Source organism: Egretta garzetta, unplaced genomic scaffold (assembly GCF_000687185.1).
Source record: "Egretta garzetta isolate BGI_Z169 unplaced genomic scaffold, ASM68718v1 scaffold51, whole genome shotgun sequence".
Taxonomy (NCBI): domain Eukaryota; kingdom Metazoa; phylum Chordata; class Aves; order Pelecaniformes; family Ardeidae; genus Egretta; species Egretta garzetta.
In genome coordinates, this window is record NW_009258549.1 from 5580812 (window position 1) to 5604549 (window position 23738).

General features: G+C 46.4%; 1 protein-coding gene across 1 annotated transcript in view; it reads left to right on the forward strand.

Annotated features, from left to right (window-relative positions):
* Positions 1 to 11962: 11962 nt before the first annotated feature.
* GRIN2B (glutamate ionotropic receptor NMDA type subunit 2B) overlaps positions 11963 to 23738 on the forward strand; it is a 168705-nt gene continuing 156929 nt past the window's right edge. The window contains exon 1 of the mRNA XM_035903230.1: positions 11963 to 12373. Coding sequence (XP_035759123.1) covers positions 11963 to 12373 — 411 coding nt within the window. The remainder of the gene's footprint in view (positions 12374 to 23738) is intronic.

Genomic DNA, 23738 nt, shown 5'->3' on the forward strand with positions numbered 1-23738 from the left:
TAAATACCATAAATAATTAAACCTTCTAACTCTAGGAAGCAGAGACGATGCATCTCCATCTTTCTGATGCGGAGAATAAGGCAAAAGGTGAGGAAGAAAACAATGTTGTTTACACTTCCAAAAAAATGCTTATTGATTTTATATGGTGGTATAAGGGATTAGAAGAAGACTTCACTTGTTGTGGTTCACTCTCTCCATGCTTTCATATTTAAAACCAGATATCTAACAGTGTGAGTACAAGTCAGCTAAGAGGCACCAAGGATGGACCAAAAACATAACAGTACTTAAAATCGGGAATGGAATGACTGTGGCAGCCATGGAGGACAAAAGATGAATTAGAGATAAGTGATAGATGGAGAAAGCTGAGAAGGCTGGTAGTTTAGGGTGTATCTTGTAGTTTGAAGGAAGTTCACGGGGAATATTGAAATCCTGGATTTTCTTTTACACTAAGACCTCTTATGCTGTTTTAAAAGTGTAAACTGACATTAAAGCATAAGTAAGTCATGGCTACGCTTTGTCCATAGTATTGATTTTTATTTACTGGTAGGGTATTCCTTATTGTGACAATTGTCTGATTTTGATGGTGGTTCTTTCTTGCTCTTGCTACTAACTCTTTTCTTTCCCTGCTGCAAATGTAAGCTATAGTGACTTTTGTGTAAATGAGATGTGGCCCAAGGGGGCTGAGCTGCACCCTGAGGAAGCCAGTGGTGGACCTGGGCTGGGAGGAGGCTCGGGCTCGTACGTCCTCGTATGCACTGGCTGGCACATGGAGGAATGAACAGCTAGGTGACCTACCAGGAAAGGTGGCTAAAGCAGCCAGCATGAATGTCTGGAGAAGAGGAGGCTGAGGGGAGACCTTATCACCCTCTACAACTGCCTGAAAGGAGGCTGTAGCGAGGTGGGGGTCAGCCTCTTCTCCCTGGTAATGGACGACAGGACGAGGGGGAATGGTCTGAAGTTGCACCAGGGCAGGTTTAGGTTAGACATTAGGAAAAATTTCTTCACAGAAGGGGTTGCCAGGCTGTGGAATGGGCTGCCCAGGGAGGTGGTGGACTCTTCCTCTCTGGAGGTTTTTAAAAGAAGGGTAGATGAGGTGCACAGGGACATCGTTTAGTGGTGGGATGGCAGCGTTAGATTAACGGTTGGGCTTGATGATCTTAAAGGTCTTTTCCGACCTAAACAATTCTATGATTCTAATTTGAGAGGCTGCAGAAAACAGAGAACAGAGGGGAAAAAAAAATGCATGGAAATGGCATTCAGCTGAGCCAAACCTAACCTGTTTCTTGTGCTGGATTGGGCCTTTCCATCCCTGTCCCTGAAGCATCAACAGCCCATGACTAGCCGTGGTCCAGACGTGGCTTTGCCTGTGTATGTTTCCATCATTGCAACTCTATAAATATGATCGAGTGCTGAGCAGAGGGAGAGGTCAGCGGCTGCTGGGCTGTGTCCCTCCAGCTGGGAAAGCTTTCTGGACACTATTGATTGAAGGTCTCGGTAAGACGAATTGGCCCTGACCTGTCATAGAATCGCAGGCACAGCACGGTCTGGTGCACAGCACTAATGTACTGTGAAAGCATATTGTATCCAGCGCCTTGACGGCTGGTGCCTTACTGGTCACTGAACTCAGGGAGAGGAAGATAGGGAAAGGGGAGAGTATTGGGTAGGGAGAGTAAAGAGGGAAAGGAGAAGAAAAATGAGACCACAAAAAAAAATTTCCTGATTTGCAGTTGTCAATTCTCCCTTCCTCCTGACTTTAGTATTTATTGTAAGGATCAAGTTTTTCTAAAGGTGGTTTTTTTGGGATGCTTCTAGGTTGGGAGTATACAGCTCCAAATATCTTGAATGGCACTCTTTTTGGTGTCACACACTGGGTTTCCCTTGTTACTTCTAGATAGATTTTGCTTTGGTTTTCTATAAGTAGTGATAAGAGGAACATAAAAGTCCCTTACCAAGGATCAGAGTGGGGAAAAGGAAAGGGACAAGGGACAGGCAATTACAAGGAAAGAGACCCACAAGGTTTTCTAGGTACTCATCCATCTTTTCTAGTGGCCTGACCAGAGCCAGATTTTGACCCCTCTTGGCTCTGATGGCTGTGGCATGACTTTTGCCCATGCTAAAAACCTCTTGGTCCCTTTCACTTCCAGATTAATTCCGTCTCATTTCACGAGCAAGGCTGGCATTCTCATGGGGGTCCCTTGGTGACTAACCCCCGTTTTCCAAAATGCTGCATACCAGCAGAAATCAAGAGGTGACAAGGCTCCTGAGGGATGCTGGCAGTTTGCAAACCATGGCTCATCAGTGTCCATAGCCCTGTGGCTTTGCCCTGGACCAGCTCATAGGATGCATCTCCCCCTCTCCACCCTGCTGCCTCTACTTAGTGGCTCCTTTGCCCCCCTCACATCTTGGTGTTTTGGGCATCGAGCCTCCTTCTCTGCCATTTCTGCTGTCTGTAACACCTTTATGAGGGCTTGATCAGGCAGGGGGAGGTGATTCTGCCCCTCTACTCTGCTCTGGTGAGACCTCACCCAGAGTACTGTGTCCAGCTCTGGAGCCCTCAGCACAAGAAGGACATGGAACTGTTGGAGCGGGTCCAGAGGAGGGCTACAAAAATGATCCGAGTGCTGGAGCACCTCTCCTATGAGGACAGGCTGAGAGAGTTGGGCTTGTTCAGCCTGGAGAAGAGAAGGCTGCGGGGAGACCTGATGACGGCCTTTCAGTACCTAAAGGGGGCCTATAGGAAAGATGGGGACAATCTTTTTAGCAAGACCTGCCATGACAGGACAAGGGGTAATGGATTTAGACTAAACCAGGGTAGATTTAGACTGGATATAAGGAAGAAATTCTTTACAATGAGGGTGGTGAAACACTGGAACGGGTTGCCCAGGGAAGTAGTGGAGGCCCCATCCCTGGAAACATCCAAGGCCAGGTTGGACGGGGCTCTGAGCAACCTGATCTGGTTAAAGGTGTCCCTGCTCACTGCAGGGGGGTTGGGCTAGATGACCTCTAAAGGTCCATTCCAACCCAAAGCATTCTGTGATTCTATGCTTCCGTTCTATGCAGGGAGCTCTGGCACTCTGCTGGGGGCTGTTCAAGGTTTGCTATACTGGTGCCACGATGAGCAGAGGCAGTGCAGTGAGTTCCTCCTGGCTTTCCCTTGCTGCATGGCCTGCAAGACTGAAACATGCACCCATGAAGATCTTTCCTAGAGGACGGGCAGGTTTATGTTTTAAAGCTTTATCCCATGCCATACATTATATCTGAAGAGACTGGCAGCAAACTGGGTGGCTGTATCCAACGTGCAGGTGTAGTTTAAGGCTGTCTCCCTTTGGCTCAGATGCACTTTTTGGGATTCTTAGTATTGTAGAAGAAGTAATCGCTCTATTTCTGCCTAAAAAAAACCAATCATATTTTCTTTCCCACATATGGTATGTTTTAAGAAACCTTTGTGATTTGGCTTTCATAGTGTTTACATCTGGCATCCAAAGAACTTAAGACTGTCTCTTGATGTGAGATTTTGAGTAACCCATGGGATTTCGGCACCGGCGTGGCGTTTGGCAGCTGCTTTCAGGAGACAGCGCAGTCTCCGCCTGCCTGCTCTGTGTTTTTCCCTTTAAGGAAATGGTGCAGGGAACAAGCAGGTACTGAGTGAGGTGTGTGAGAGAGTCTGGGGAATGGGAAAGTCCTTTCACCCTTGGAAGTAAAAATTCTCCTTGTGTTTTAAATTTGGAAATTCAGTATAACAATCTGCCAGTGCACAAAAGGCACAGTTGACTAAGGTTGAATAGAAAACCCCAAATTAATACAGCAAATAATGGGAAATGCAGAGGATGTGCTTCTCCAAACCATCCAACTGAAGTTAAACGTGTGTTTCTCATGAATATTAATGGATCAGAGGCATTTAAATCCCTAGCTTTTGGAAATCACAGTCTTTAAAGTCCTCGTGTTATTGATGTGCTGGCGATTCCTGCTTGGAAATGAAACCTGGAAAGAGAGAATTAGGAAAGGAAAGAAGGGATTGCAGCATGGATTACCAAATTGTTCCAGTTTGATTTAATTGGCAAAACCGGTGTTGCTCTGGTGCAGTGCTCTGCTGCCTGTTAAGCCTAGTCTCGCGCTTCAGGAGGCAAAGCTGCTTTCAGCCATGCTGAAATCCCTTTGCAGGGGCCACACGCACACAGCGACACATCTCTTGCTCTGGATGATCTCCCTTTGAGCCTGGATCCCGTTGTGAGATGGGGCAGACAACAGTCAGAAGTGGGAGACAGCGCCATGTCTTGCAAGCTTTGAAACCCTTGTTTCAAATGGAGCAGGCACGGAGAGGCAGCTGTGGCAACCAAACCCTCCAGGTGGTGAGGATATTTCAGGCTCTGGCAGGGAGGGCCTGTCTCATCCCTCTAAACTTGTCCAAGTGGGATGCTGCAGGGGGGGTGAGATCCTGGCAGGGGCACAGTGGCTCCAGTCCGGCTCCACAAGCCAGGCTTGCAGAGAGTGGCGGCCGTGCCAAGCCTCTATGCCCTGGCATTTAGAAGTTGGCACTGGGCAATGCCAGACTGACCTGCTGTCTCGCTTAATGGCTTTTGTGTGTGTGACACTGGCTCCCGCCGCTCTGCACGTGTGTGCCAGCCTGGGTAAGCAGGTCAGACTCGCTCCTGCTCTCCCTTTCCCCGCCGTTACCATCATCCTCCTGTGCTCATCCTGCCGAGGACCTGAGGGGTCTCAGCTTGCGAGGAGGGATGAACACAGCTGAACTTCTGCTACAGCAGAGGGAAGTCCCAGGGGGTGATCGGATAACCACCTACAAGCATTTTCAGGGTGGAAATGGTGAGTCGAGAGGGAGAAATTGTTTAGGCTGAATGAAGGAGATATTATTAAAGTAACAGGATAGCTGAGCAAGGCGCAAATTTAGGCTGAGTTTAGGGAAACGTTTCTAAATGTGAGCCTTGGAGCCGTCTCCTAGCAGTGGTAATCCTATTGTTTGAGTCGTTTCAGAGCAGGTAGTGTGCTAAAGCAGATGCCGCAGACAGCAATCCTAAAGCGTCTGGGGGAAGGGCAAGACTATTAAGCAGAGGATTTTAATTTGTAATTTCCATGAATCACTTGGTGTTGGTCTCAACAGAAGCTTGCAGGCTGTGGCTGTATCAGATCTCACCCGTGCTATGTAAAGTATGTGGGTGGGAGGAAGTGGGAAGGACACTGGGAGCTTACCCTTGGGCAAGCTTACAATAATGAGACATAGTTCTTCATCTGTTGGGAATGATATGGGTCTAATTGATGATCAAAGTGTTCTTTGTACCACCTTAAGTGTAGGGAGAGAATTGCTCTTCTCCTTTGCATGGGGCAGAAAAAGGGGAAGCACTTTTTCACCTTATCCTTGGATAGACCTGTTGGATAGACGGCGGCAAACTAGCCATCAGAGATCGGGAGGAATGAACATGTGATATATAGGATGGATCTGACCCTGCCCAAGCGAGGGAGGAGTTTATACCTGGTTTAATAAAGAAAGAATGACTTGAAAGAAAATGAATAGAGAATAGAATTAAACAGATGTGCTACTTCCCTCCCAGTGCCTGTGCAAGGAAAGTTAACAGCGAGGTAATGAGAGAGCTCCAAGGGCTTTGAAGGCTTTGGCTCGGGGTATGTGATGCATTCCCCAAAATAAAAAGCCTGACTTGGGAGAAATAAGGGAAAAGAAGAAGCATTTTGTAAGTTAGATAGAAATGAGTCTGTGGGACATTACAGGCATGGAGAAATGTACATGTTGGAGAGGGAGTAGTTGTGAAGAGCAGAAAGAAGACCTGCCCAAAAGGCCTTGGAGAAATGGTTCTACCACTGTCATAGGAACATTTATATATCAGAATGAGAATATAAGTGATGTTCAAAGCTAGTTAAAAAAAACTAAACTGCATGAGTTTTCATCTAAAACTACTGAAATGCCCTTGGGGTGTGTGTGTGTTTACTCAGAGTCACCATAATGAACCAGTTTGGTCCAGGTGCTGGATTGCTCTTGCATTCATCATGTGCATGGCACTTTCTAACGTCTCTAGTCTCTGCCGTCTTCCTACTCTGAATGTATGGAGATTTTCCTGCAGCATCATTCGTTCTGTTTATCAGCACCTGAAGCGTGCAGGCGCTTCCAAGACACATCCATCGTGCCCCAGATCCATCCCCCTCTTCTTTGTCTCTGTTTACAAAATTCCTGGAACAACAGGGCTGTGAGCCAGGAGAAGATTTATGAGCACTTATGTCACCTACCTGGTAAGCAGTAATATGGGGAAACAGCAGCGCAAGAGCTGTCAGCATACAAATAGCCTGGGCTGAAGGTGCGGTAGGACAACAGTTAAAGCAGTGTTAGCACGTGAAGAATGCTTCTTCAGAGGTACACAATGTGCAGCCTACCTGGATTGGGGAGATGGCAGTAACCGTGAGAATGGGAGATTGTCCTAAGCTGAAATTGGGTTGCCAAAAATCAGGGAGTTGGAGAAACTTAGGTATAAATTATGGTGTGATTTATAGCTTTAAGCCCCAGCTCTTAGGAGTCACAGTTTATGGGGTTGCGATCATTCCTGCCCCTTTCTTTGCATGGGTCTTCTTAACTCCTGCAGTTTACCTGTAGACAAAAAGATTAAATATGCACCAGTCTTCTGCAGTTGGTAAACACAGAAATAGTGTTGTTCTTTGGTCTGGACATACAGGTATTTCCTTGCCAGACAGCCCAGTATCATGTCTCTTGCAATTTTAACTTCCCTACAGCTTCTTCTAAAGCACTTGCTATTCCCTGGTGGTGGCACAAAAGCACCTTCCAGTGTTGTAGAGTATCTCACAGGTGAGATGGGTTTCTTCCTGCCCCCAACTAGGGCCTGAAACACGAGGATTGCTATTTGATTCATTGTCTGATACTGCTCAAACTGTCTGAGAAATGAGGCCAGTGTGAATTAAGATGCTGTGAAAGATGAGCAAATACTGAAGGGTATGGTAACACCGACGGCTAACACTGGGGCTGGCAGGACATGTGTCCCTAGGTAGTAGTGGGACTGAGGGTGGTGGTGAGTCCTGGAATAGGGCTAGTAATCAGGCAAGAGAGTAGGGCTGGGAATTAGCACTGCAGTTGGTGCAGATGCAAAACTAGCTGTTGAATTCAGATTCTGTGGCTTGAAGTCCTCTAACCGGTGCTGGGTCCTCATCAGAGCTCCCAGTGAGCAGAGCCCAGAGAGCACTGGGATATGAACTTCCCCACGGCCCTCCAATGAAGTACAGGAGAGGGAGGCTGGAGGTAGGTGATGCTCGTCTTCCTCCAGTACGGAGCCAATGTCCCTGGGAAGTTTCCTTAGCTGGTGGCTAGCACACGCTGTTCAGCATCCTGTCCCAAGCATCATCTTCCTCTTAATTAGGAAAGCTGCCTTCAAGACAGCTTTTTGTCTGGGACTGCAGTATTACGGGACTTCCTTTCCTCTTGCTGTCTTGAGCTTGGAGATAGGGTTTTGGGGGCCTGCAAATACCCTCCTGAGGGGCTATTGTGCAAGGCTGCCTGGCTGGCACAACTGCAACAGACGGGGGTACCGGCATCGGCACGCGACAGAACTGCCCCCAAACTCCTGGGGCCAGCCCACGTTCTGCCTCAGTTTCTTCATCTGACCTGAAGATTGCCCAGCTTTGCCATACATTGCCTGAGTAGTACTTTATTTACAGTTAGTCTGGTTGAACGCACAGTGACCTATTTGTGTACTTTCTATATTTTGAAATATCATCCAGAAATATCTCTAAATGCTGAGCTGTATTTTGTCTGTGCAGCCTAATAGTTTTCTATTAATACTTATCTTAGATCTGATCCACATAAAAATGCAGTGTCAAATAAGGTTCTCATGATATTTTTAAGCAATCTAACCTTTGGTCCTGGCCAAATTCCAATCTGAATAATTACTGTCTGACTACCTACATTCCTCCTGCATTTTCAATTGCAGAAGTTAGCTTTCCCTTCCCATTTTAATAGTGATTGTGTAACATTGCTCTGCAGCACGAAGTAGATGCTGCATTCCTCTACAATGGTGGATATGTTTTATTGGTAAGTAAAATGAGATTATAAATGTTTTTACAGGCATGTTTATATCTAAATATAGATATATCTGTAAAACCACTTTGTCTAATGGCCTTGTCATATATTATTTTCCAGGGAGTAAGGGACAATATAATAGCGTGGAGTAACGTGTAAAGGTTTTTACTTGCCAGACTGGACTTTGGGATTTGCTAAATTGTTTTGGAGTGGCCAAATCACAGAAAAGGCTCCAAACACTGTGTTGCCCCACATCGCCACCAAGGGAAAAACCTGCTCATGTAAAATACTTTGTGATAAAACATACTGGCACGTTTATAAACTCATTCTTGGCTGGTGAAATTAAACTCTAGCAATATTAAAGTTACTTGAAACAGCTACGGGCAAATGCCCTGTTTTACAACTGCAGCCTTGTCAGGCGCTTGTGAATCTCTCCATGTGCCTTTGCAAATATTCACTGGGAACAAGAACACCATTCAGGAGGAGATCCTCACGATCCCTCCGGTGCTTCCTTGATTGGGTGCCTTAAACTTTTGCATTTGAACAGTGTAGAAATTAATGGATAAAACTTGCTGCTCTGTATGCAAAAACACATTTTCACAATAGTTTTGGGGTCACCTTAATCTGATCATAAGTCTGTGCTGGTTCACCCCTGCCTTTCCTTTACTAGCACACATTTGAAAGGGACTTGTACTGAGCCTGACCAGAGGAGGACAAGGAGGTGGGGTTGGTGCTGGGAGGTCTGTCCCGTTCTCTAACAGCCCACACTTGCATGTTAGCAGAAGTGTGGAAAGCGGCTACTGCTTGCAAAGAGAAGTCACCCCCAAGGGGGGTAGGGAAGGGATTGTAAGCACCGTGAGCACCCCTGGTGCAGTCTTTGAGCAGCTCAACTCTGTGCTGTCAACCTGCTGCTGCCTTGTGGGAGCGTGCTGGGGCTGAACGGCTAAGACCACCCCTCAGCTAATGGGGTGCCACCAGCCCTGGGCCAGGTGATTTATTGGAGTTCCCCTGCCTTATCACATTCCTGGGTCCTATCCTACCATGAAGCCCATCCTGGACCTGGTTCCTCCTTATTCTCTCAGAAGAACTCTGGTCCCTGGAATGCAGACTGCCCACGGAGCACCTGAAACACACTGTGAGCCTGATAGAAGTGTTACGTGTGAGCAAGAGACGGAGGGAGAAGTGTCTTGGGTGGTACAGTACAGGCTACCTAAGTATTGCTCTGCCTGAATCAGCTGATGGCTGAGGATCCAAACTGGAGATGTCAGGTTTGTTGTGGAGGCACTGGTGACCTCCTCTTTGCATTAGCGTCTTCCTAGCCAGAGCTGCTTCCTGCATATCTGGCCAAAGCCTGAGGATCTGGCACTGTACTGGGAACTCTATCATCCTGTGTTGAATGAAAAGGTCTCCCCTGGGGGCATGAGCTAGACACCCAGCACATCAGAACCTGAGTGCTCTTCAGGTTCTGGGGCCTTTTCTGCTGCTTGGAGGTAGATGCTAGAGATTTATTGGCTTGGATGCAGGTGAAGAGAAGGGAACGGGTTTCTTGTCTGGCATTTTTCCCAGTGGGAGAAGTCTGTGTTTGGGCGTGAAGGCAGACAGCTGCCACGATCGCCTGCATAGCTCCTGCATTGCTGCTATCTGAGCCCTGGGTTGGAAGGCCCTGTAAACAATTCCTGGTGGGAGAGGGGCTGGGAAAAACCTACGCTCTGCTCCCAGGGCATCACAGCTAGCCATTGCCTAACCAAGCGTGATATACTGTGTAAGACTATGCAGAGGGATCACGGGGGACATATTTTAAAGAGAACAAATATAGCATTAAAGTGAGTGAGCAAGAGAGGGAGAGACAGAGAGCGTATAGAGTGCATTAAAGTTAATAAAGCATTGCAGGAGTGGGGACTGCATTTCACTGTGAAGGAATCTAATTTAGTGACTCGTAATTGGAGGATAACAGTCCTGCCGGAATGAAGTTAGCTGTTCATTTTGCCAAACTCTCAAAGTCTCTTGGTTCTCCTTGTGAGCATCTCTCAGAAAGTGGATCCGTCAGAGAGTTTAGAATCGATTGGTGCTTCACACCCGCGGTCCCTTTCAGGCTCTTAAGTGGATTTGGTTCCTCTGGTGCATATTTATTATCTGTTTTATTATCTGCTTATTTATCTGGTAATATCAATGCAGGATATGTTCTCTTTGCTTAGCATGTGAAGAGGGAGCAGGTGTTGAGCCTATGTGTTCGCCTGAGCAGGGCAAGATGGGGCCCCTTGTGCCCTTTCCCTAGGGGTGGCTGGTGTTAGGTAAGGCTGTTGGACGGACTTCTAGTTTACCCAAAGTCTTGCCAGTCTTGTTCCTGCTGCCGTGGCTTTCAGTTCGCTTGATAGAGGTATGTGCAGCAGCCAACAGTATGGAAGGGTCCATTTTCATAGAAACACAGAATCCTTTAGGTTGGAAAAAAACTTTAAGATCATCAAGTCCAATCATTAACCTAACCCTGCCATCCCATCACTAAGCCATGTCCCTAAGTTTCTGGGCCCCCAAGACCAGAGGTGTAGTGCAAAGCAGTGCAGGGCTGGTGTATGTATTCCAAGTGTGCCTGGCTGCTGAAAAACAGAGTTAGGGGCATGACTAGCTGAGCAGGATCTTTTGTGCTGAGGGAGAGTCGTCTTTAGTTTGAAATGCCTGAAATGTCCTTGGGACGGCAGCACGGCCCTGGGTGGGCACTCTGAGCAGTGCTGTCTCCCACAGGGGTGGTGGGCAGCTGGGGGCAGGCTGCTCTGTTTTTGTCCCCAGACCAGGGTGGGTTCCGATATATACACTGCATAGGTGCTCCAAGGATTAACTTGTTAGTGTTTGTAAAGTGCCTTGAGGATGAAAAGTGCTGTGGAAATGTGAACTATTATTAAAATGAGACCGAATAAAGAAAGAGCTAGGAATAATCCCACAGGGAACAGTCCCGCTCAGGCAAGGGCTGGAGAGATGACCTCATCGGGTTTTTCCATTTCTACTGTTATGATTACAAAATAAAGTAGACATGTTCAGGGAAAAGATCGGTGCAACATCCATGGCTGTAGTAGTTGAGGGTGAACCTCTGTAAGCTCTGTGGGTCTTTCTGCTTCTGGGCAAAAATAGCTGTCATATGGGCTTGGAGGGAAATGTCTTCCCCATGCTACACTGATCCAGTTTTTGCCATGATCACTGGGAAATTTTGTATTCCTGGCTTTCTAAAAAGGAATGAACCTTGCATGGGTGAAAGGCATATGGCTGACTGTACTACAGACTGGAGCTGTGTGTGTCCTGGTGACCCGAAGGTTGTATGCAATGGATGCGCACGTACATATACATCCAATGGCCTTGCTCGTTTGTCCTCATGTTATTCGGGAGGGGCTGTGCTGAGAAAGTAAAAGGGAGTCCTTATCTGCCTGGTCCCTTCAGCCTCCCTGCCTATACCTCTAGCAGAAGGCCGAAGTGATTACAAGCACCAGTAATTCCTTTGTGTTGAGGGTGAGCACTTAGACATTGGCTTGACATAAGCAATTAGTTTCACAAAGACAGACGATCAGCTGTCAAAGGACAATTCTCTATCACTTTTGACTTGGGTCTCAGAGTGACATGGGACCTGAGAGTTGACATGATCCCATCTTCCGTTGACAGCTGTTCTCTGAAATGACCCCAAACTCTGAAGTAGAGCCTGGACTGGTCTGACCCCCCCCCCCAACTGTAATGGAGCCCTGACTGTAGCCAAAGGGCTGGGCATTAGGCAAAGAAGGACTGGTGGGAGGAGGGCTCCGGGCTGAGGAATATCAATGGCTCTGCCTTGAAGACTGAGTGCATGACTGACTTGTCAATTAATCACTTTCCCTTTCTCTTACTTTCCCCCTTTCCCTTTTTTTCTTCCTTGCTCAGGGAGTGTAAGAGCCGAAGATGAGGCCCAGGGTGGAGTGCTACTCTCCAAGGTTTTGGCTGGTGCTGGCAGTCCTCGCAACAACAGGCAGCGGGGCCCATGCCCAGAAAAGCCACCCGAGCATTGGCATTGCGGTCATCCTAGTGGGGACCTCAGACGAAGTGGCCATCAAAGATGCCCACGAGAAAGATGACTTCCACCACCTCTCAGTGGTGCCTCGGGTGGAGCTGGTGGCCATGAATGAGACAGATCCCAAGAGCATCATCACCCGCATCTGTGACCTCATGTCAGACCGGAAGATTCAAGGGGTGGTATTCGCTGATGACACAGACCAGGAAGCCATTGCCCAGATCCTGGACTTCATCTCTGCCCAGACCCTCACTCCCATCCTGGGCATCCATGGAGGCTCCTCTATGATCATGGCAGATAAGGTAAATTTGTTTTGAGCTTCCTTCTATCACAGACCTGCAGATCAAAACTTGAAACAGAAAGAAATGTCTTATTCTGTGATCCTTAGGTGTAGTCTCATGGGGCCAAAGGGTTGGGGGATTAGAGAGTCTCGGATTCAAAGAGAGATTAAAAGAGCTAACTATGTGTAGCACCGCTGAGAAGAGCCTATTAATCATGTGGAATTATCTGCAACAGAGAAAACCAAGGAGGGAAAGGAGCAGGTAGAAGAGAGCTGCAAAAGAAACAGCCCTTTTCTTTTTCCGTAGGAAAGGTAAAGAGTCCCTGGCAATCGTGATTTTATTTTTAGGTTTTATTTTTGCCTGTGTTTTACCTTAGAAGAGCCAAGGATGCTAGCCTGGGTTTTTCTTGCATGCAGCTGGAGGACATTGTGGTATTTTCAGGGACGTTTAATACAGCTCTTACATCTTAATTGGAAAATAATTGAATCTTTAATAAAGCCATCCTCTCTCAGAAGTGTTCATTAGCTCCTGAAGTTAAATAGGTGTTAGCTAAAGCAACTAACCAGTCTGAACCAGTCCAGCTAAGCCCTTCTTGTTTCCACTGCACTACTTTATTCCTTCCTATACCTGATATTTTGCTGTTTTCCCAGGCCCCAGGTAGTTTTCTGGGGAATTACTACATGAACAAGCCTTCCCACTGCTGCTTATGAATGGGGCAAGGTGCAGAGAGAGCAGCATCTTTGGCCAGCTGGTAACTCTCAGCTTAGGGGAGCCTCCATGGGGTGCAGCTGGACCTGATACGAGTTTTCCCCCTGGGAGGAACAAGGGACCCAGCAATTGACATCTGAATGCCCATTTGGCCAGCTGGTGTGGCTAACGGTGGCCTCTGGGCTGCTGTGGGCCAGTGGGAATATCCGAGAGAAGTGGGCTGCCCTTTTCCCTGCAGGCTCGGTGCCAGACAGAGCTGGGGCCAACCCCTTTATTGAGAAGACCCTCTTAACCGCACTTTGTGCATCGCAAAGAAGTAAACAGGGACACAAGCCAACAGCCTTTTTATTTTGCAGGGTCACTCTTAAGCGCATCTGAGACATTTAACTAGGCAGAATGGGGTCTAGTTGACTGAAGGGGGAGAATGAAGCTGGTCACTGTGGCAGCGTTTCCTCAGAAAGAGAGAGACCTAGTGGGCTGAGAAATCCAGGCACTGTCTGTTTTATTTACCTTGTAAGTAAATAATCCAGTGCACATTATTGTAGGTGAGTAAATGGGAATAAATTAATCACAAATTATTCTCTCACTTTTTGGTTAACTGTTCAGTTGCCAAATAACATACAGTTAATATGCAGTCTTGTTTTCTTGTGTCAGCCTTTGAACTAAAGTAGTCATTGGGTAAAATAATCATAGGCATTTTTTTCTCTCTCTACTTGAAGAGTTGCCCACATGATAAAAGTCATTCTGCCCCATTCCACCCACAACGAAGCTTTTCTGTCTTGGAGCAGGGTCAGGCAACAACACTGCACCTCGATGCTCTCCTGCCTGCTGCGTTGCACGGTTATGGGTGTCTGTGTAGAACAGGTCTGAAGCATTACTTGAGTGCAGCATTTCACACTTACGGTGGCATTTTTCATTCTCTTCGAACAAGCGTAAGCGTTACCGATGCCAGACCTCCTAAGCACTGGAAAAAGGTCCTTGTGACTTTGAACATGGCAGGCCAAATTCTGATTTCAGATTCCCGCAGTGTAAATCCAGCATAGCCCCATTGCCTTTGGCAGGATTAGATCAGATTTACGCGGCTGTAATTCAAAGAGGAATTTGGCCTATTGAACTTTGGAAAGATTTTTCTTTCTTCCTATCTCTCATCTCTCCTTGGGAAGGCAGCACCTCCCGTGGCTGCCTCTGTACCCCACTGGCTCGCTTCTAAAGAGCATTCTGGTGGGCAAGCAGCCCACGGGGAGCTCAAAGGTGGAAGCCTTATGAATGGAGGCCTCTGTTTTATCAAACTCTCTCTCTTTTTTTTTTTTTTTCTGTAGTTTTGCAGACAGGAGAAGGAGGTTACGTACAAAGATCTGTAGTTTTAGGAAAGGCCAAGATTTCATTTAAACATAAATTGAAAAAGGCTGACCTTTACAGCTTCTGATTCACAGGTGTGTAATCTTTAATGGATAATATTTATTTGATGAATAGAATTAAAATGTGGTAGGGAGTAAATACATTGATATTCTACTATCAAAATATTGAAGTCAGCCTGGTAAACCCTTAATCTGTTTTCCACAGAGGTCCTCGACAGAGGCTTTGCTTTTAGTGACTCTCAGTCGTGTTCTTTGCAGATGAGTTGTATGGCTGGGGTTTGATCCTGAGAGGATGGATTGCTTCTTTCAGCATCCCCTCGACACCCACAGCAGTCAGCTGTGATTGAACTTGCTCAGCATTTCACAGGTTCAGACCTGCACTTATAGCTCTGTTACGCTCCCTGTGCGTTTGTCATCGGTAGCGGCAATGCAAACCCAAAAAACGCTACGAACCGCTGCCGCCTTGGTGCGGCAGATAAGCCCCTCTTCTCTGGAAGTTAATGCAGAAAAACTCCTCAGTCAAACCACCTTCCCCGGAGTAGCATGTGAAATTTTGTTTCACATTCAGCGAGGGTCTGGGAGGAAATTTGGGTCCGTGTGTAAAAAGGGCTTTGTAATACACTGTGAAGCTGGGAAATTGAGACACAAAAGGGCAGGCAAAAAAAAAGAAAAAAGGAAAAAAAAAAAGTGGATTTCAAGCCTGAGTTTTCTTACCCCCCTGTATATATAGACAGAAATGTTTTATAATGTGTGCCATAGGCTGGCTTAATCTCAGCTAGCACCCACCTGGAAGTTTGCTGCCTGCCAGCTGGAGGTCTGGGCATCGTTACAACCAGGGGGGAAGGAGGCACCCACCTGAGGCCGACTCACCCCACCCGCCTCAGGGTGCAGTGAAATGCTCAGGGGATGGTCCCCTGCCTCCCCACTGGTTACCGAAGGTGGCTGTACCTCAAGTTGCTCGTGATGCCTCCCGTTAAATGCCACGAATCCTGCCCTAGGTGTAACATAGCAGGTGGAGGTATGTTGCTGAAAATGTAACATCTGGATTGTTTTGTTCAAACTCATGGTCTTTAATATTGCATTTGATTAGATTTGGTAGGTAATGTTGATGTCATCTTGTTTTCCCAGCGTTTTGCCTTTTTCCTCTGAAAAATAAGTATAGTCATTTGCATGTGTTTTTGCTATTTCTCTTCTGGGTGCCCATGTCTCTAAGCCCACCTGTTTGGCTGTTACAAAGCGTTAGCATTTAATCTCTGCCTAATTTGGCACCAGAAGAGAATGACCAGATGATCTGTGTGCACACTGTGATCCGGGTTTAGTTCCAGGAAAACGGTGAAGCACAGACACACGATGTGCCTCACTTGAGCTCTGGAGAGACCACTTCACCAAGGGAGAGTCTTGTCATAGCGCGTTCAGTCCCCTTAATCTCCGGTGAGGGTGCCAGCAGTGACGCCAAGTAGCGGGAACTGCGGCAGTCGTTTTGCTGGGGCTGGGTGGCCTGGGAGTGACGGCGGTGGGGGCCAAATAGCACCTGCGTTAGCTCCTCTCGGAGGCTGTGGGCCAGGGTAGAAGAGTGGCCGTACTGTTTCAGCCCTACAGGGAAGCACCTGGTCCTTGTTTCGGTGCTGATGCCTTGAAAAGGGACTGGGAGCATAGCATCATCTCTCCTGGACCCCTGAGGAAAGAGGGAATAGCACATTTCACTGATGATCTGTGTTTAATCTGGAATAGATGAGATAGAGAGGAGAGAAATGTGCACCACCACCAATGCTAGGTTCTTGTGATCCAACAACACTGCTTGCTGAAGCTCTCCAGTCTCTTCAGTTTGCCTGAAGTTGCCGCACTGACCTTTCTTTTTATAGCTTTGTGTTGCCTGATCTTAAGCATTAGTTTGCATTGTCCAGAGGACTGCAATGCACTCGTGACCGGTGAGCATATCTGCTCCCATTCCCGTGTTTAAAATAATTCCTCCTTCCTCCTCAGTTGTTCTGAAAGCAGAAATTCAATCCTATCACAGTGCGGAAATAGCTGATGGATGAGGATGCTCTGTGTTAGGAGACTGATGGTGGAAGGAAACCTTCAAGGCTGCGAACGAAGCTTGAGTTCAGATAAGCACGCAAATTAATACCTTGTGTTTGCAGATCTGAGACTGGAAATCTGGGCTGGGCTTTTCTTCGTTATATTTTCAGTATTACCTACTATTACTTCTGCACAGAACTAGGAGGTAAAGGAGCTGTATCAGAAAAGGAAAAAACAGTAACAAGGTACATTTATAGGTATCTTAAGAGCAGAGGGAATTGTTGTTCAAATTTAGGACACTTACTGTGTTGGAAAAGATTTAGCTTCTTGCTGAAAAAATGACCACACCATTTGGCTGACTGGTCTGTTTTGTAATGATAGAGTATTTATTTTTTTAAAAATAACACAAAAAGTCAACTTGATGATAATGAAAGCAGAAAAGGTAAGAGCAGAAAATGCCTTGGGTTCTCTTATAGCACAGCTGGTGACCATCATTTTTGGTGGAACTGTCCCTTGCTATTCCTCCACAGTCACATTATTTTGCCAAAGCTCCTTGTCCTGTGCAGCTTTATAGTAATACAACGGTGCACAGGCAGCACCCAGGAAAAATATTGGAAGAAGAGCATGGCATGATTATGTTTTCCCAGCTGAAAATTGTTCTCCTCTGTCTCTGCATCCCTTGCTATTTTCTCCAGGGCTTGCCCGTGCAGGGTAGCCATAATGATGGAAATAAAATGGTAGGAAAGGACGATCTATTAAATTGGGCTGTGCCTGTAATAAAATCTGTGTAAAAGCTGCATGAAACTAACCTGAAATCTAAAATCCCTGATCCTTTCTAGGCCAGATTCTCCTTCCTTTTCTCGCACAGCATAGACCTGTCTTTTTTTGCTATTCCCTCCACTACCTTGCTTTTTCTTTCCCATTCACACCAAAGCTGAAATTTCTCCTCCGCCTTTCCATCCCCACTTTGTAAATCCCTGTCCCCTTTCTTTTTGCTTTCTCTCGAGGTTTCCAAGACATGTTGTCTCTTTCTCTTTCAATGTTGAAGGTTGCTGCGATTGCTCCGTGCCTGGGCCAGGCTGCTGCTGCAGCAATGGTGGTATTTGGTATTTCGGCGGGGAGCCAGTGCAAACTGGGACAAGAAGTGTAAAGCACCAGGGAAGAAAACTAGCTGCTGGCCAGAGGGGAGCAAAATGATGCTGCAGGTGCAGGGAAGCCAAAACTAGTTGGATAAGCTGAGCACCTAGATACGCACTGAAACCAGGACAAAGTCAAAGACACTGGGACAGCGCTGCTAAAAGCAGAACATCTGTAATTAAAAGGAAAGCACTTTCACTCTCAGGTTTCCAAAGGTTAAATAATAGAGATGCATGGGGAATGCAAACCTCATTTTTTGGATGTAAATTTGTTTCGTTTCCATTAGGGATGACATCTGCAATTTTTAGAGCCCTTGAGTGAAGGAAATTCAGTTGAAAAAAAAAAAAATCAAACCCAAAAGAAAAAATTCCCTTTGACTGAACTATATGAACTGAAGTGAAATAAATTCCAAACAAAATGCTGCTTAGAAGGAGGGGGAAAAGACACATTTTGATCTGCAAACATTGGAAGAGTGTGGTTCAATGTTGTTAGAAGATTTCTTTTTTTTTTCCTCCAAAGCAAAATTATATGCAGTTCATGTAGTTTCACAAAGCATTTTCATTTCTCTGAAACAGCATTTGATCACAGTAATAGTTTAAATGTTTCTTAGAATAATCTAATGATCAGCAAAGATGAGTTTGATTTAAAAAAAAAAAATAAATAAAAATTAAACCCCAGCAGTTTCTCTTCAACGTTTTAATAATTTTGTTGAGGACATGATTAATATACTTCTTTTGCTTTTGGTGCTTAGTTTCCTTTTGCTGCCAAACGCAAGTTCTGTGTAGCTCACAAATAACAAACTAAATTATCGTGTGTCCTTAAAGTATGAGTCTGCTGTGAAAGTTGGGGAGGGAGAGGAAAGGTAGGTCACACAAACACAGAGAATAAAAGCCGGTATTGTATGGCAACGTTGTTTTTCCCTTGAGTATACACATGTAATAGCAGGCCAGGTGGAGCTGTAATTTATGTTTATATCTGTGTCTAATCTGTTCATACAAAAATAAATTTTTTCATATAAAGAAAGGGAACATAGGTGGCGTATTTCTGTGGAGTTTAATTAACATCTGAGAATTTCCCTAGAACAATTTTTATTACTTTACAAATAAATTACAGCACTTAAAATCCCTCAGATATTAGGAAACCTGGAAATGAACTTTTAGAAGTTTAACCTCTCCCCAGGGCCATTAAATCCTTCAATGTTAACTCTCATTTTCTAAACAAGAGCTCAAGTACTCTTGTCAATATTATTTCAATGAAAAAAGGGACTTTCCAAAGAAATGTGCTGTTTCTTTTATTAAATCTCCTATTAAAATAGTCTGTTTTTTTAAATTTTTAACATTTCCCTCTACTTTATCTCCCATTTGCTTGGGAGGAACTCCATTGCCTTCACTTTTTTGGGTGTATTGTTTTCAAGAGACCAAAAAAAATAGTTTGATTTTTTTTTCCCCTCCCCCCCACTTTAAAAAAAAAAAAAGGCAACAAGAAATCCCCTTTAAAGAAGAAATCTTATGGAAATGTAACCTTCCTTGAAATCACCCCTTCACTTTCTCCCCCCTAATAATTTCTGCTAGATGCACGTTGTATCTGCTCTGAGCCTTGGAAATGCAGAGCCTTGGACACCTGAAAGCTGAAGGCACCATCCTTACTTGAGTGACACAGAGTCAGGGAGAAGACGACCTGGAAGGACCCTGGTGAGGCTCAGACCCTGCCAAGGTGCCCTGGGGTGTTTTGGGGCAGCGGCGGTGCTGCAGCTGGGGTAGGATGCAGAAGGAGAAGCACCCTCTATGGAGGCATGGACGCCTTCCCTCGGCAGAAGTTGTCCCAGACAACAAATGCCAAGCAAAGCTAAAGTCTGATTCCTTTACATCAGCCTTTTGTAGCTATTTATAAGCTGCTTTATTTTGGGTCATAGAATTCTTCTTCCAGGAGTACTGAGCATTAGTTTTCTTCCGTTGTTATAGTGATGTTTTCTTTCGAGTGACAGAAGACCTTTCCTTGCCTAGCTCTGAATGCAACTGCTGCAACCTACCTGAGAGAAAGAGAAGCTGAACTAACCTCTTTCCTACTAATGTTTAAATGCGGTGTTGCCATTGCCTGCCTGGAAATAGAAGGATGGAAATATCTGTGAGGAAAATGTTGATTTTCACCCAGCTTGGACCTGGCAAGTAATGGGGCTTTTGTGAAAAAGTTCTTCTTGCTAGATTTCTAACCTTGATTTTCACACTGATGGTGTTTAAATAGATCTCCAGATCTACGAGCACTTATCTAAAGAAAATCTGGGAGCTTGATGAGATCTGACCCGTAGTTATTTATAATCATTATTATAACCCCTTTCTTCAGAACAAAAAACCCAACACAAAAGTATTAAATCAATTTGTGCCATCCCCAGCCGGACAAGGAGATTAGTTTCTTCATTCTGGAGCAGGCAGTCCTTTATTACAACCCCAAGCGGTTACTTGTCTCACAAAATCTAAATTAATTACACTCAGATTTGTCCCTACCCTAAACTGGCCTCAAAATGAAATTGAAAACATGGAGTGTGAAATTGCCCGATGCTGCTGCTTTAGATCCGCATGTCATTCCCCAATAACCGCAGGACAGAGAAAAACAATTCTTTCCAGGGAATCTCTTATTCTCTTTGCCTTTTATTTGCCTCATTAACGAAGTTTGGAGGGGATGGATGATGAAGGTGTCGTGGCTTAACCCCAGCCGGCAACTAAGCACCACGCAGCTGCTTGCTCATTCCCTCCCGGTGGGATGGGGGAGAGAATCAGAAAAGTAAAAGTGAGAAAACTCATGGGTCAAGATAAAGACAGTTTAATAGGGAAAGCAAAGCAGGGAATTCATTCGCTCCTTCCCATGGGCAGGCAGGTGTTCAGCCATCTCTAGGAAAGCAGGGCTCCACCACATGTAACAGTTATTTGGGAAGACACCATTACTCCAAACATTCTCCTCTTCCTTCTTCTTCCTCCAACTTTATATGCTGAACATGATGTCATACGGTCTGGGATATCTCTTTGGTCAGCTGGGGTCAGCTGTCCCAGCTGTGTCCCCTCCTGACTTCTTGTGCACCCCCTACCTACTCGCTGGTGTGAGAAGCACAAAAGGCCTTGACTCTGTGTAAGCGCTGCTCAGCAAGAAGTAAAACATCCCTGTGTTATCAACCCTGTTTCCAGCACAAATCCAAACCATAGCCCCATACGAGCTACTGTGAAGAAAATTAACTCTATCCCAGCCACAACCAGCACAGGTTAGAAGGAAGTTAAGGGAATTACATATACACAGTCTGGAAAAAAAACAGGGTACAGAAAAAGATGCAGTTGTAGTCTGTGACTCTGTTAAGGGGCTGGAGGAACTGATATATGAAAAAAGACTGAAACAGCTTTATGTGCGTATTGTACATTGGCTGAACAATGAGTCAGGGCATGATTTATGTACGCAGTGAATAGAGGTAGACTGAGATTAGAGAAAATAATGCTTGGTGTAGCTGCCAGAAGTAGAAGCGTCAGGATAAAGTTGAGAAAAGATATTAAATGATGTATTATGATATGTTAAATGATACTATTAAATGATATATATGTGTATTAAGAAAAAAGCTCAGACGCTGTGTTTTATTAGGATGTGCCGTGATGTCCTTAGGGAAGAGTGTGGAAACGAAGTTGCTTCAGCTGTTTTTAACGAGAACTGAACTGAGTGCTGCGGAATGTATTACACAGCTGGAGCAGAGGAGAAAGAGGATGAACAAGATCAGAGACATGAAAACTTCTCCTGCGTATAGGATTGTGGAGGAAAAAAATAAAGGGGGGGGGAGGGGGCAGGAAGAGAGGGTTTGACTGAAGTAAGTTCTGAGAGTGACTGGAAAAAAAATACCCTAAAGACTCTGTTGAGGCAATTTTTTCTCTGTGCTTTGGCAATAGCTTCTAGCTGTGTATTTATGAGGTTCCTGATAATAAGAACAAATGTATGTTTCAGAGGAAAGGGGGAAGAAAGAACGAAGGAGATGGAGAGTCTAAAGGCGGTCAGGAGAAAAGCAGAAAAGGCAGGCACATGCAGTGAGGAGGGCTGGTCTACAGGGTGCCAGCAGAACCAGGCAGGTCTGGTAGAGCAGCGTCCTCTTTGCAGCTCAGCTCTAAAACATGGCTTTAAGACAGTTGCTCAACTTCTGCCCACAGCAATTTGCCCTTTCCAAGAAGGCTGTGTAACACTTTTTGTAAAGTACTTTGAGCTCTACAAAAGGCAAAGGCTACCTAATTGTTAGGGAGCAATTAATGGATTTTTCTAGCTGAAGTAAACACAGTGCTTGATATGAAAATCTGGACTCCAGGAGGAAAAGCTGCAACCCCCATTAGAGGTGGTTGAATAGCTGCGGCATGCAGGAGAGCTTATTGTATGCAGGGCTGATAGTACCGTCTATTGTAAGCTTGCCCAGCATTCCCCGTTACGAGGTCCTCTTGGGGCTTTCCTGTAACTTTGCCAGACTATGACTGTTTGAGCAAAGTTTCCGATGCCAGGTGTATGCCTCAAGCTGATTGATTTACTTTGCTATTTATTTGGGAAATAAAACAGCTCACTCTGAAAATGTGGCCCAGGAAGATACGTGATTTACCTGTGTTGCAAAGTGCTGGCATGTTTGCCTCTAGCAGTTCTGCCTGAGCACCAGTGGTCCTCAGAGCAAGGGCACGGGTCTGGAGAGGGTGTTTTGCAGGGGAGGACTATTAACCAGAAATGTGCTTTTGGTACCACAGCATAGGTTGCCCCCAAGTTTGGCCTTGTTATAAATGTGAGAAACTGCATATATGCAGCAATGTCTTTTTAGATGTTTGCCATGTATCTCTCAAAGAGATCTTGTCCTTGCAAGCTGTGGTTCAAAACTGCCCTTGCACCTGGGGGCTGCACAGGCCATGCTGGGGCCAGGGCTCTTCTGTGGGGTCCCAGTGGGATCCAGCCAGGAGGAATGCCCTGTACAGCAGGGAAACTGGGCTGGTGAGGTAGGGGGCATGGAGGGTGCGATGAGCCAGGGTGGAGGAGGAGCATCTGGAAGAGATCCTGGAAGAAGGTTAGAGGGAGGCTGGAAAAAGGTGGGAAGCAGGAGATGGGGAATAGGGAAAGGTGGAGGGGGAGAGGAAAGAGATGTGCCTGCCCAGGTGATGCTGCCTGGCTTGCCATGGAGCAAGAGCTGGGGAGCAGGGGGTGGCAGAACCGCTGACAAAACAGGACGTGGAGTGTGAAATGGGGGTGGAAAGCTGTTGGGTGGAAACGGGGTGAGGAGAGTGGGCCTGGGCTGAGGCAGGGCACAGGGCAGTGGGATCGGGCAGCAATGCTTTCCCTGTGAGCAGTGCCTCCCCCTCTGGTCGGATGGAAATATTCCCTCCCCCTTTGCACTGAGCCACCAAGTGAATCAGAAATGGCTCCCTTGTGCGGGGACAGGAACACTGGCATCAGTGCTCCCCCTGGGAAAAGGCCAGCAGGTCTCCCAAAGCATGCCTGGGGCTGGTTTGGCTGTGCCCCCGGCCCTTAGCCAGCACGCTCTGTGCCAGAGCCCCAGGCCTGGTGGGGACAGGGAAAAGCTCCTGGGAAGAGGGGGCGAGCACCCTGCAGCCTCCATCGGCTGCCAGCTCCCTGGCTCGGGGCCAGCTGGCCACCGCCAAGCCTCTGCACTGGAGAGGACAGACAGAAGCCGTGGGGAGGACGCTCTGTGATGGAGCTGCCGGCTCCTCCAGGTGTGTGCTCGTGCAGCGTCGTGCGTGGTCCCAGCTCCCGCTCGGGCGCTCGCTTTGCTGCTTGCTTTCTGCGGAGGCAGAGCTGCGTCCTCACACCCTGGCTTGCTGCAGCCGTCCGGAGGTGTGGGCTGAAGAGCCACACGGCATGGCCCCGCTGCAGGGCTGGGCAGCACGTTCACCCCGCTGCCAGCCTTGCTGGGTCTCAAATCCTGCTCCACTCCTGCCCCCCCTTCCCCTCCTCTCGCTTCTCCCGCTTCCCTTCTTCTCATCCTCTCCTGTCTGTCACTCTACCCATTTCTTAATTATTGTTTGCACTGTGCTTTGAAAATGCAGCATGCTGTATAAATGTTAAGTGTTTTTATTATTATTATTATTTCTCCTTTTTCATTTGCATCCCTCACCCTCTCTTCTCTTGCTATTGTGGCTTCCAGAGAGAACGTGTGG